The 14,681-nt window shown below is 43.5% G+C and overlaps 1 protein-coding gene across 3 annotated transcripts in view; it reads right to left on the reverse strand.

Annotated features, from left to right (window-relative positions):
* CAPN6 (calpain 6) overlaps positions 1-13,370 on the reverse strand; it is a 57,518-nt gene extending 44,148 nt beyond the window's left edge. For 2 of the 3 annotated variants that reach the window (XM_059483006.1, XM_059483004.1), the window contains exons 1-3: positions 13,151-13,370; positions 6,231-6,317; positions 5,234-5,405 (exon numbers count right to left, since the gene is read on the reverse strand). In XM_059483006.1, coding sequence (XP_059338989.1) covers positions 5,234-5,398 — 165 coding nt within the window. In that variant the 5' untranslated portion in view covers positions 5,399-5,405; positions 6,231-6,317; positions 13,151-13,370. Of the gene's footprint in view, positions 1-5,233; positions 5,406-6,230; positions 6,318-7,800; positions 7,980-13,150 lie in introns of those variants that run through there. The other variant, XM_059483005.1, reaches the window with a different exon arrangement.
* Between the last annotated feature and the right edge of the window lie 1,311 nt (positions 13,371-14,681).

Here is a 14,681-nt window from a genome sequence, read left to right on the forward strand (position 1 = left end):
CTTTAAACTTTTCCACAGATAATGAGCTGTAGCTGAAGATCACGAGCTAAATCTGCTTTTAATGGCGAGGAAAACTATTTGCAACAATGGCAAACAGCCTCCCTGCTAGTGCACTCACAACTAATTACAGCACACAAAGTGCCTGCTGAAAGGATCACCAGTGTCCTCTAGGAACTCCTAAAATCCTCCAGTACAGCTGTACTCGTGGAGTGAATGTCTGAAAGTCACCCACTGAAGGATGCTGGACTCTCTGTGAGGACAACATTCACGGTGTTGAAATCCAGGATGTGACCAACACAGAAGGAAAAGAAACCAGTTCAGGATTGATTTCATCTTAGTGCAAAGCTGAGTCTTTCACAGCCCTTTTCTGCTACAAACAGGTCCCAGAGAAGCCCAGCAAACCACAAGACACTGGCTCACACAGCCTCCAACCTGAAACCACCTTTGTGTCCCCAGCTGTGCTTGAGGCACACGAAAGGATTTGTGAGCTCCCTCAAAGCTCAGCAGAAGTTCAGCACCTTTTGAAACACATTTCCTCATCTCCCAGATGCCACATGTGCCATTATTTCCAGTGCAAACATGAATGTCAGCACACAGAGCTTTGCAACTTGTGTTTACCTACACTTGAACAAGAGTCAATAACCACCAACAGCAGAGAAATGTGCACAATTATGGGATAGGCAGGGAAACAGAAGCCTAAACTTCTGCTTGTAGCCTTTGCAGAATAAGTAATTTTTTCAGGAAAATAATAATTCTGTTATTATACTATTAAAGAACTGTTATTTCCTGCTCCCATATTTTTGCCTGAGAGTCCCTTAATTTAAAATTTATAGCAATTGGGAGGGGTGGGGAGGGTTTACATTCCCCATTTCAGGGGAGGCTCCTGCCTTCCTTAGCAGACTGCTGTCTTTCCAAGCCAAGACAGTCATACAGAAGGCAGCAGTGTAGCTGCTCTGAGAGGAGTGCACATCACTGCCATGCCAGCTGATGGCATTTCCCTTTAATATCCACTCTCCTCCAGCTCTGGAATCCCCCCCAGGCCCCATCCTGGCAGATATCCCAGGCTGTGAGGAGCTGTCACTCCTCTTGCAGTGGTCGTGCAACTGCTCAAAGCCTGACACAGAGCCAGGACACCTCCCTCTCCTGCAGGCACCACTGGGCTCCACACGAGTCCCGAACATAAGCAGATGTCTCTGGTCTTATTCAAACTGGAAAACAGGGTCAGACTGCAGTGACACAGCTACAGAGGAGACAGGAATTAAATGAAGAAGAGCATTACATCTGAGGGACATTTAACCTGACAGCCAAATCTTTCATGACCCTCTTTCCATGAAATCTATGACAACTGGGTTATTGCTGAATATTCTGGAGGACACTGAGACCACAAATCCTGTGGAATAAAGAACATTAATGCAAAAGGTAAAGCTCACCCAGACTAAATGCCTACACAGGGATTTGCCCCAAGCTTCCTCTGCCTTCCAAATGAGAGCAAAATCTTAAACAGGTAACAAGGTAGAGGAGGATTTAGGGTTTCAATCAGCACTTGTAAATATGAAGTTGTTTCAGCTCCTGAAACAATGGATCATTTTCCACCAGTTACAAGCAAACAAAGTTGGTGCTGCCTCCAGTAAACATGTGAAGGTGCAGAAGTCAGAGCCCCTGAATTCTCTGGGACCTCAGCCCTGGATAAATCAACCTGCTCATCTCACACCTCCCAATTTGAGAAGTGGGGAGACACTTGTTCCATCTATTCCTATCACTGTATCATTCCAGAACACAGTACTGCCTTATTTCCTGGACTTTTCACTTGCATGGTGATAACCACCCTGAGAAGAGTGGAGAATGGGGCCCATGGCATGCAGTGTTTCCTGGGAAAAGGGCACTGGGCTGTGCAGAGGCAACTCCCCACCTTCAGCCAGGTAGCTGTCCTTTGGAGTTAATGGGAATTTAATCAGTGGGCTGGGACACAGGAGGGGTTTCTGGGGAAGCAGATCAGCAGCCCTGTCTCACGGTGCCTTTCTGTGCTGTTTTCCTGGACACAGACCAGCTCTGTCTTCCCAGAACATCAGGGTGCAATCACAGCCCTCTCATAAAGAAAAGATGCAGATGAAGGCAGAATTAGGACTTAAAAAACACAGGGTCAAACAGGGAAACCAGGAAAGCACATGATAAAAGTCTCATTCTGTAGGATCAGACTATTTTCCTTTGTGAATAACTAAAGAACACTGGTTATCTCTGAAGCAAGCTTACCCACTCCTTCCTCACATGCCTGCCTGCCCTGCTTGGGGGATCACTGCTGTTTGTTTAACACTGACAAAGATGTCCTTGAGATTCCATCCTTTCTGCAGGGTCAGTGGTAAAGTTCACACAAACCCGAGGTTTAGTTAAAAATAAGTCAAAGCATCCATTCAGCAGGGACAGGAATTCCTGGGTATTTTCAGGCCATGCTGAGCAGGACCACCACACAGAGGCAGTGTTAACCAGGACAGGTGGCCACGGACTCCCCTCTTGGCAGAACACAGCTGCCCCCAGCCCCACTTCAGCCTGGCAGAGCTGAAGGAAATCTTTTCCAGGGAAAAGAAGATTTTTTTTTTCCCAGGGAAATCACAGGAAAAGAGCGGGATGATGCTAATATCAGTGGGCAGAAAGAATGTCCACCAACCAGAGGCAATGTTTCTTACCCTTTTCCCAACAAATCAGCAGGTTTTCTCCACAGAGTCTCCCCAGAAGGCTTCCTGCACGAGCTGAAGGGCTCTGGAAGATGCTGCACCTTTGAAATGGTCATGCTCAGCTCAGTTATTTCACAGGTTTATCTCAGAGGAACTGGGGTATTAGCAGAGCCCAATGTTCTGAAACACCAGCAAAGGATTCACACACCAGGAGAGGCTTAGATCAGATACAAGGAGGAATTTATTTTCCAAAAGGGATGTCAAGCACTGAAACTGAAGTGTTTTTTTAGAGACCTGGTGCTAGGGACATAGCTTAGTAATGGACTCAGTAGTGTCAGAGTAAGTGTTGGACTCAGAAGGCTTTTTCAACCTAGAAGATTCTATGGTTCTGTGTTGTTGGCATCAACACCAGAATTCACCCTCTGAACTTCACCAGGGATTGGTGGGATATGGTTCAACATCTCAGGAGGGTCAGGGTTGATCTGTGCTTGGTTTTGTGATAAATGATAATAAAATTTATGTAACTAGAACATTAATTAATATGTGAGGTTTCCTACATTAGCATCATGTTTAATGGGTAATAACTGAATGCAAAGGTAATCACTGACCTACAATTAGACTTCAAACCACTGACCACCACCTTGAACAAACTCATAGGCACAAGAATGGTCCCAAATAGCATCCTTGATAGAGTTTAGCTCTTGCTTCACATCTTTTATGAAGAACAAACACTCTTCCTGACCTCACTGTGAATGGTTGCACAGTAGGAGGGGATGAAAGACTCCAATAAACAGGAAAGTGCTCAGAAATGAAAATAAACCCACAGACTTTGGAATGTCTTCTTTTTCTTTCCCAAATTACTTCTCCCCATTCTTCAGTCTCATGTCTTACTTGAAAAGCTGGAATGAGAAGCAGGGAAGCAACCCTTGAACTGCTCATTACAATTCCAGTAGAGAAACTGCTGTGAAGAATGAGTACCACCAGGAAAGAAGAAGAGAAGCAAGAAAGAGAAGCAGCCTCAGGGCATCCTGGCAAAGAGAGTCCAGCCCTGGTCAGCCTCATCTGCTGTTCCCCTGCCACAGAGGACACAGAACAGCCCCAGATGCATATGAAGGACATCACATTGGCATTGTGTTTTCTAAGGACAGACACCCAAGTCTGTGCTTCCAGAAGATTAACTCCAATCCCAAAAGTGGACATGGGTGAAGTAAAGGAGTGATTCATCTTGCTTAAGGGCAAAAATACTGCATGCATCTAGCTGGAGGCTTCCACTGTCCTCTCCATTACACTTGTCACAGTAAGAGAATAGATGACACTGATGGAAAGCCAGACTGGGGAATGGGTTTGTGTTCTTCTCAATGGTTTGCCTATGGCTGTGAACCGATTTAAAAATACATGTAAAGCATAAAACCTCAGAGTAAACCAACTAACAGACCACAGATATAGGTGGTATTAATGATTTGAAATGCCTACTACATTAGTTACAATTCAAAGCAAATGACATACTTGTTTTCCTGTTAAGATGCCAGTAAAAGTGGCAAACAGACACAAGCATTCTTGGTTACTTACAGATAATAGCTGATCATTTGGCACAGAAAATCACTAGTGAGTAATTGAGGTTCTACACAAGTCAGAGACAAAATTCACTGGGAATTCAGCACAGCCATGCAGAGACCAGAGCTGGCATTAACCAATAAAGGAGAACTTCCCACTCTTTCTGTGTAGAACTTGCTGCTAAGTCTTCACCAGAACCAAACAGCTGAGGGAGAGGGTGGCAATTCAGAACAGAACAAAGTGTTCCAGATTACAATGCAAGATGTTTTCTATTACCATCTGTATGGCAGATTATCTTTGTCAAGTGGGCACTTTGCCTTATCTCTCTCTTTGAGTGATCACAATCACACTCCCTGTGGAGGGGACATCTGCTGATAACAGCTATTGAATGTCACTGCATGGCTGATAAGAACTACAGCATCCCACTGGGAGATGTGAGCCCAGAGGGAGGAGCCAAGCATTCCTTGGCTATAATATATAAGATATAATCCAGAGGTTTTGAGACACCAGCACGGCTTCTCCACTGGATTCCCCAGAGGAACAGCAGCTGCCTCTCCTTCCCCTGGATCTTCAGAGGAAGAATCCATCCTTCTCTACAGGATCCCTGCTCCAGCAGAACCACCCCTGACCCTGCAGGAGGGCTGAGCCACAATTCCAATGGGACTGCTGCCAACACCCTGACCCACAGGGTGTCAGGTTGGGTTCTGACTCTGTCAGTGTTGTTCTAGTGTACTGCATTGTTTATTTTATCCTTTTATTTTTTCCTTTCCCTATTAAAGAACTGTTATTTCCTGCTCCCATATTTTTGCCTGAGAGCCCCTTAATTTAAAATTTATAGCAATTGGGAGGGGTGGGGAGAGTTTCCATTCTCCATTTCAGGGGAGGCTCCTGCCTTCCTTAGCAGACTCTTGTCTTTCCAAACAAAGACACCAAGTTTTGCTCAGACCCCTCTTGGTGGAAGTGTCTCTGCTGGAGGAGCCACCAGCAGTGCAAACACGCCCATCCATTACCTTTGGCCGCTTCCATTCCACTTTCCCTTTTGCTGCTGAGTCGTAGTACAGGGATTCATCCGAGGCTGGAAACTCGGGGTCCTCAAAGGGGATCCCCTGCTGGAGGCACTGCCCCTTCAGCTCATGGTACCTCTGATCTCGGAAGAGCTGCACTGATGAGGACATCTCCTGTCTAGATAAGATCAATATTGGAAAAACCATGAAGGCTCTTGAAAGCCCATAGCTGATAGTCTTGAACAAGAGAGCATGTGACTTGTTCTAAATGAAGTCACTGATTTATTTACAATAAAATAAAAAACCCCCAGATTATAAATTAGATTAGGTTAAAGACTGGGAAAGTATAAACCCAAGAAGATCTTACAGATCCTTATAGATAAGGATCATATTTTTGTCTGAACAGACGGAATTCTTATCAGGAAAGAGCCCAGGCCAGGCCCAAACTCAACATTTTGCTTTGTCTAATTGATTGGAAAGGTAGCAGAGTGAGGCTTGGCTCTCAGTCTGCACCATGTGTGAACGGCTGGGCCATCTTCCTGTCCTACATTCTTCTTCTGGTCTCTAAAGCTCAAATTATCTACTGCAAATCTTGTGCCTAAAAAAACCAAAACCAGATTTCCACATTTCTCCATCTTAATTTAAGTGACAATACTTTGGCTTGTACTATTGTCTTTGAACTTTATGTTACTTTTCAGAAAACAGATTTCCCAGAAGGAGAAAATATTTGCAAATAATTGACGAGAACTAAAAGTATCTTTAAAAAAGCACAACAACAACAAAAAACCCAAACAATGTGTTTCAAACCATAATTCCCAGAATCCTGATAATCAAACTTGGCAGGTTTATGGTCGCGCCCACAGAACTCAAATAAATTGCTTTAAAACATTTTACAAATGAGGAATCAATTACAGAAATCACTCAGGATAGTTAGAAATTTGGAGGACATGAGGGATGCTATCTCTACTTCAAGAGAGAGAGAGGTGAGAGCACCTGAGCTTACCCTGTTTGGAAAGGTCCTGTGTGTCAGTTCCTTTCCTCTTCCTTCTGGACACAGGCTGGAGTTAGAGATGTATCTCCCCTTCCTTGCCTACAGCAATAAAGACAAATGCAGGCTGAATGAACCAACATCCTGCTCTGGAGCATGGCACCACATGGTCCTGGCAGCCACCCGCTGTGTCCAGCTGCAGGGAGCTCAACTGGTGCTCCTTGAGCCACCTGCAGCACAAATTGGATGAGATTCCACAAATCTGCAGGAAACTGAACCAAGCTTTTGCAGGTGTGCAAAGTGAGCACAGCAAGAGAAATACAGAAGAGTAATGAGGAACACTTGGAAATGTCAAATTTATTGTGGTCTTTGTTCTTGTGAGTGAAAGCTCTTCGTGGGTGCCCCATCCCTGGAAGTGTCCCAGGCCAGGCTGGATGGAGCAACCTGGGATAGTGGAAGGTGGCCCTGCCCAAGGCAGGGGTGGGACTGGATGGGCTTTAAGATCCCTCCCCACCAAAGCCATTTTGTGACTCCATTGCTTTCTGCTTAATTATCTCCCTCAATAAAAACTCTCAAGGCTTCTCACTTGGCAGGTGGCCTCCCCAAGACAGGGCAAATAGATTTGCTTCCTTGTCGCAGACATCTTTTATGGAAAATCCTTTCCTTAGGATTTTTCCTCCTGAGAAGCTGAAAGGCCTCAGGAACAAAATGTAAACAATGGTTATCTGCTGCTGTGGAATGCAACAGGTGCATCTGGGATTGGTCTCATAGAGTTGTTTCTAGTTAATAGCCAATCACAGTTAGCTGGCTCAGACTCTCTGTCCGAGATAGAAGCTTTTGTTATCATTCTTTCTGATTCTATTCTTAGCTAGCCTTCTGATTAAATCCTTTCTTCTATTCTTTTAGTATAGTTTTAATATAATATATATCATAAAATAATAAATGAAGCCTTCTGAAACATGGAGTCAGATCCTCAACTCTTACCTCATCCAAGAACCCCTGTGAACACAGTTACACTTCCCCCCACAAACCAGTTCTTCAAATTCAAGTGTAGAACAACTTGTCAATTTTACAGAGGTACCTCGGGGACCACAACAAAATAGTCTGACTAATTTGGGTGGGATATAGATTATTTCATGATAACTGGCATTCTCAATCATTAAAAATTCCGCATGAGCTATCTAACATTCTAAACCAAGCCTATTTGCTTTTAAAATAGCCCCTGGGTGATGAGATTTCTGTCACTGCCTAATTCATTGAGACAGGTCTTTCATGACCTCATTCCCTTGCCCTTTCTCCCCACCTATCAGCCAGACAGCAACATGAGTCCTTCCAGGATTAACACTCCATTCCACAACAGCCTGCAATGTTCTGCGGCCATGCACAGAAGGTGGTGATAAAGCAGAAGTATGGTAGGTCTCACATTACTGAGCTTTCAACCTCACAGCTTTTAAGTCCTTCTCTGCCTCTCTGTTTTTCCAGAGAATTTCCCATTTTGATTAGGAAAAGGAATTCAGCAGAAGAGTGGAGCTGGTGCAGAGTCCCCTCTTCAGCCTGACCACAGAACAATCTCAGTTTTACTTACAGTTTATTCTCAGAGATGATTCCTCTGCCAGAGCACAGCTAAATCCCATTCAGCACTGGGCAAATACCAGCTCCTGGCCTTAGCAGCAGCATAAATTAAAGGGACATTCACTTGAAATCCAGGTATTCACCAGAGCATTAAGGTAAGCTTCGAGTGTTAAACTTCCCAACAGTGTTTCTTTACACTCACATTTCCCTGTCTTAACCTTTCTGTCCCCCAGCTGCTGCACAGGAGATCCAAACAAACAGCACTGACTGTCCAGACCGGCATGTGAGGGAGAACTACACCCTCCTTATCCTTGAATTCATGCAATAAACACACAAACCTGAACAGAATTCACCTGCTCTCATCCCAGTTTGGTTACTCTGCGTGACCAAGTGACACGCAGGGTAAAAACCCAGGCAGAGCAGTTATTGCAGTTGCTCAGCCCAGCCATCCCTCCCACTCCCATCCTGGCCCAAGGGGCTCAGGAACAGCAGGGCTGGGTTTTTCCTAACCAAACCCAGCAGTTTCAGCCCCAAATCCAAGCAGCTGCAGAGGGTCCTCAGTGCCAGATGAAACTCTCTGCAAGGAGGAGGCTTGATGTGTTGTAACACATAAATTCTATCACACACCCCACTTTGCTGTTCCAGCTGCAGGATTCCAAGGAATTTCCATGCACAGCACCAGGACTAAAAGGGCAAAGTGCATTTCCAGGCAGGATTTAAGGTCACAGTTGGACAAAACATTGAAAATGAAACTGCTCCTTCCTGAGAATCCTGAGTTCAGGCCCACATTCCTGCTGGTTCAGGAGCCCCTGCCTGGGAAGGCCATGGAGGGATGCCAGGAATGATGCACACAGCATATTCCATGCTCTGAGGCAGCCTCCCAGGCTGAGAGAGCTGGGGTGCCTCAGCCTGCACAAGAGAAGGCTCCAGGGAAACCTTAGAGCAGCCTTTCAGTTCCTAAAGGGAGTTTATAAAAAAAGAGGGAGAGCAACTATTCACATGGGCAGAGAGTGGCTTTAAATTGAAAGAGGGGAGGTTTAGATTAGGATACCAGGAAGAAATTCTTTCCTGAGAACTGGCACAGGTTGCTCAGGGAAGCTGTGGACTCCCCATCCCAGGAAGTGTTCAAGGCCAGGCTGGACTGGATTTTGAGCAGCCTGGAAGATATCCCTGCCCAGGGTGGTGGGATGAGATGAGCTCTCCAACCCAAAGCATTCTGTTATTGTATGAACCAAGTTTGAGGATTATTGTCCATTTGCAGGTACCAAGTTGTCACCTTAGCAGGACTAACAGCCACACCTGGTTCTCAGGTTTCTCTTTTGTACCTGCAATTGTGTGATGGTGTTGACTGGGGTCTTGTGTTGAAGGAAGAGTGTCGTAGACATCTTTTTGTGAAAATCTTTTCTTAAGATCTTTTTCTCTTCTGAGAAGCTGAGGCTTCAGAAACAAAATGTAAACGATAGATATCTGCTGCTGTGGAATGCAACAGGTAGATTTTTGATTGGCCCATCTTAGATGTTTATAATTAATGGCCAATCAAGGCCGAGCAATCTCAGACAGTCTGAGAGAGCTGCCTTTTGTTATCATTCTTTTCTATTCTATTCTTAGTTTAGCTAACCTTCTGAGAAGAAACTCTTCTTTCTATTCTTTAGTATAGTTATAATGTAATATATATATATCATAAAATAATAAATCAAGCCTTCTGAAACATAGATTCAACATTCTCATCTCTTCCCTCATCCAAGAACACCTGTGAACACCATCACAGAAGAGACAGAGATCTGATTCCATGTTTCAGTAGGCTTGATTTATTATTTTATGATCTATATTACATTAAAATTAAAAGAATAGAAGAAAAGTTCTCCTCAGAAGGCTAGCTAAGCTAAGAATAGAATCAGAAAGAACGATAACAAAGGCAGCTGTCCCAGACTCTGTCCGAGCCAGCTGACTGTGATTGGCCATTAATTACAAACATCCAACATGGGCTAATCAAAGATCCACCTCTTGCGTTCCACAGCAGCACATAATCAATGTTTACATTTTGTTCATGAGGCCTCTCAGCTTCTCAGGAGGAAAAAATCCTAAGGAAAGGATTTTTCATGAAAAGATGTCTGCGACACAGTTGTGTGCCTGTCTTGACAGCACACAAAAACATCCCAGCCCCAAACTCCGCTCCTTCAACACTGACTCCTCACCAAACCTCAAAGCCACTGTTTGAACTATGAGAGCAAAAGAGGGACTCAAGTATTTCACTGTTTGCAAACATAGTTTTGTATTTTCCCAAACATCTCTGTCTCCAGAGTTTGCTTCAGAACAATCAAACCAGTGAATGCCTCCAAAAAAGCAGCCCTGCAGCCAAAAGCTTTAAATTACTCTGAACTGGGTTTCTGTTAAACTAATTAAAGGAACTTCCAGATCTCCAGCTGGAAAAGGTTATTGCTCTTTCTTGCTGTGCAGAGTGATCACAGGTCCTTACAACACAGTGACTTTGCAAATCTGTATTAAGTGCAGGGAAACTTAAAGCAGTTGAAAATCTTCCACTTCATAAACACTGTGGTTTCATGATCTTGGCTATTCCACTGCTACTGCTGCAGTAGAAGCATCATTTCTGGAGAAATTTACTCATTCAAATTCTTTAAACAGCCCAAGACATTCACTGGGAGACTTTGTACTGGACTGGATCTCCTCTCTTCCTCTGCATAAGCCAATAAAAATGTATAAAGTCAGTGTTAAATCTGTGTTGTGTGGATGTGCAATTGCATTAGTAAGAATATATTCAATGTTGATCAAATTTGCTGCACAGGATAATTTAATAGCCCCCTGTCCAGTATAAATGACTGTGATCCAGGATCACAGCAGTTTTGGATGGCAGTGCTCTCCCTGACTGGGTGAAACACCAAGTTCATTGTGTGCTCTGAGGATGCCAGGATTGTGCAGCATTAGCCCTTCTTTCATCCAGTATTTGGGTTTTCCAACAAAATAGGGTTAGTTTGACTATAGCCTCTGTAACTCAGGACTTTTATAGGCATATAAAGAAGGTTTCTCTCTTAGCTCAGCTCAAAAATTAGCTATGGGAAGGAGATACAAGCATTTGCCTTCTTGCAGAAACAGGACCATGCCAACCTTATTCTGCTGTGCAGTTTTGCCACACTTAAAATCGAGAAAGAAAACCGCATATTTTCATCTGGGAGTATCCCAGCCCATATCCTATCAATTCTGAGCAGGAATGTGGGGGAGAGCAACTGGACAGCCCACAAGCTGTTTTCTTTCACCGACAGCATCACGGCCTGGCAGAATCAACAGGCTATCAACCAAAGTTTTTCCACAATAAAATTAATTACAACATTTGTACTGCAACAGCACAGTGCTTAACCAGGTTCTTCTTTCACATCTCACTGGGATAGGAGAGGTTGTGTGATGTCACAGACATCTCTTGTGAAAAATCCTTTCTTTAGGATTTTTCCTCCTGAGAAGCTGAGAGGCTTCAGGAACAAAATGTAAACAATGATTATCTGCTGCTGTGGAATGCAACAGGTGCATCTGTGATTGGCCCATGTTGGATGTTTGTAATTAATGGCCAATCACAGTCAGCTGGCTTGGACAGAGAGCTGAGCCACAAACATTTGTCATCGTTCCTTGCTATTCCTAGCTTAGCTAGCCTTCTGATGAAATCCTTTCTTCTATTCTTTTAGTATAGTTTTAATATAATATATATAATAAAATAATAAATCAAGCCTTCTGAAACACGGAGTCAGGTCCTTGTCTCTTCCCTCATCCAAGAACCCCTGTGAACAGTGTGGTACTTCAGAATTCTGGGGGTCAGAATTCAGATTGCACTGCAGAGGGTGGGTGCTGGGTCAGGACCAGGCTGACATTTGCTAAGCCCAGGAGTGGAGCAGGAGCTCTGCCAAGAACTGATTTTCACAGCTTGTTCTCTCTCTCCATCTCTCCAGTCCTCGGTGAGATCAAGTGCAAACTCATTCTGACCCTTCAGGATGGGAGTACAGAAGCAAACAGCTGCTGAGGAAAGCTGCCCTCGCAGGTGAGTGTGCCCAAGGGGGAACAGCTGCACCTGGCAGGAGCAGAAACACCCCAGATTTGTAGGGCTGGCTGATGGTCAGGGGGTGTGCGATCCTTTCAGCTTGAGAACAGAGTGATATCAATATACACCTGTGATTGTTCAGCAGTACAATGCCGACTCCATAGTCAAAGCCACTCAAAGCCCTGGCAGAACACACTCAGAGGGGATAAACTCTGGCTGGACTCCCTCTCTCCCCTCCTTGCCTTTCCCATGGGAGTTTATCCACAGTAGCTGAAACACTTGAACTGCTCTCTCTTCCCCTCAGGCAAGGGCAAAGATTTAAATAGCAATGAGTTTAAATCATCAGAGCAGACTTTTGCCTCCACCTGACTTCCAGGTGAAACCTCCAACAAAATCCTGGAATTCTTAAAGATCACTGCAAGCAGAGACAAAACCCATGGCTCCTTTTAGGATTTTCCAAAGTGCACAGGTGTCCTCATGTTTTAAGAAACCTTGTCCTTCAGTGGCTTCCAGTATAGCCTCAAAATCAGACACATTTTCAGTTAACATCAGAGAGGTACAATTCCAGTTAGATTTTTTTAAAAAGTCATTTAGTACAATGGCAATGGTTACAATTAACATTAATCCAATCAAGTGACCTATAAAAAGCTCTGAAGAAAATGCAAACAGCTTTGTCACTTAATTCATTCAAGCCAAAGTTTTGTGCTGAAACCACAGGAACAGCTTTCTTCAGAATTCCAGTACCTCTCCATTTTGCCTTTTCATAAAAGTTAGTTTAAATAAAGAGGGTAAAAAGAGATTGCAAATTAATCAGTAACTCCTTATCAGGCCAGTCCATTATTTTATATATCCCCTTATCAATTATTTTAGATACAGTACAAAAATCTCTCCTTCACAAGACCAATGAAATAAAGTAAAAAAAAAAAAAAAAAAACCACAAAAAACCCCCTTGAATTTCACAGTGAAAGAATCCATGGATAGAACTGACAATATTTTGGAAGATCAGAGACAGGATGGCAAATGGAATTATATGAGCAGAGATCAAACCACGCTTTCTCAGCCTGGCCCCTTTCTTTGGAATAACTGTAAAGGATGCCTGTAGAGAGAAGAGTAGAACTGGTTATCCCAGAAGAAAGGAGAGCACCCACGCTTTGGTAATAAATCCTGCAATAAATTTGGCTCAGAGTTGGCACAGACTTTCTGAAAGAACTATATATTAAACAAACGGAAGTAATCCAAGGCATTTTCTGCCTGTGTTCACACAGAGCTTTCGTTCCTGGTGACAAAGGTGTTAATCAGTAAACACCAGTCAGGCACTCACCTGGCTGGGGTCAGACCCTGCTGCTGGGGCACATCCAACTCCAAAGCAGCTCCTGCAAACAGTGATCCCTCGGCTTCTCAACGAGGAATTCTCTGGGCTGTACCACGGTCACATCTCTAGGGGCGTGTGTGTTGGGATAACTCTTCCAGGGATGTCCCAGGGAAAGCTCCGAGCTGACCAAAAGTGCAGAGGCTCATGTGCTCCTGACACACAAACCATCAGTGCGGCTGTGCCTGGAACTGTGAATGAACTCTTAAAGAAGGAGATAAGGCCAGGCTGTTTGGCAAGAGTTGCAGTGTTTGTTTGGATTTTTTAAATTTTTTTTTTTTCGGTAGGGAAAGCAACAGATTAATGCGCACCGTGAAAAAAAAAAAAAAAAGTTACATTCCTTATTAGACTGCACAGCACTCATTCTTTTCTCTCTGTCCTAGTAAAGGAATTGGTATCACTTCATGGGGATAACAAAGTTTAGAACACAGAAAATAATACATTTCTCAGTGCTGTAGCAAAATCAAAAGCAGGACACAAAGAAATTCTCAACAAGAAATGGTTTTGGAAAAACAAGCTTCTCTCCATACTTTGCTCAGCCTCAACTTCCTCTTGGGTAAATCCTAAACATCTGGGTTAATTTGACTTGAATTTTTTCTGATTTGAGGACTATAATACTTTTATTTTGCCATTATGTGGCTTTTATTTGTGTTTTAGTAAACGTAGTCCCATTTTTGAACAAGCACCATTTCAAAATGCATTACAAAATTTCATCTGTACCACAGTTTTATATATTCTCCCCAGTTTTTTTCCTCCAGTTAATCCTCATTTTAGCATAACTGGTCTAAGTTTACGAATAGGTTAATTCCTTCTCCTCAACATTATTATTGAGCAAATTTCCTAGAGGAGATTGGACCTCAGGGGATGAGTTACATCCACAAACTACTCTGAAGATGATTAAGAAGTATCACAAATTTCTGTACTGCAAGGTTCACCGCAGGAATATTTGCTCTTTTACCCCAATTCCTTTAGAACTCACGCTGAAATTTGGACTGAAAGTCCCTGGAAGCTGCCACTACAGTTTTACCATTTCATGAGTAAAAAAGCCTTACAAACTAAAGCCATGTGTTTCCAATTCCTGATTGAGTAAGTAGCTCAGAGTTTAAATCATAATAAAAAGCTGATGCCTGTACATTACACGCACACTGTGATTCATTTGCACAGTTGAGGGAAGAACACGAAAACTCCCACAAGAGCACAACAAAATTCCACTCTGAGCTGATAATAATATTCACAGCTTATAAGAAGCGTTCTCGCAGTAGCTGCCTTTGCTTTGATCCAGTGCAGAACAAAACCATGAGAACTTTTTGATGTGAGCGGTGTAATCCAAGAACTAGATGGGATTTGTCTGGGCTGAGGAGGAGCTCCTGCTGGAAGTCTTGTCAGAAACAGAAATTCCTTTGGACAGGCAGCAAGATCAGCTACACAGATGGCAACTAATGGAAAAAAAAAAAAAAAAAAACAACCTGGAAAAGAGGTCTCA

The sequence above is a fragment of the Ammospiza nelsoni genome, chromosome 15 (assembly GCF_027579445.1).
Source record: "Ammospiza nelsoni isolate bAmmNel1 chromosome 15, bAmmNel1.pri, whole genome shotgun sequence".
Classification (NCBI taxonomy): domain Eukaryota; kingdom Metazoa; phylum Chordata; class Aves; order Passeriformes; family Passerellidae; genus Ammospiza; species Ammospiza nelsoni.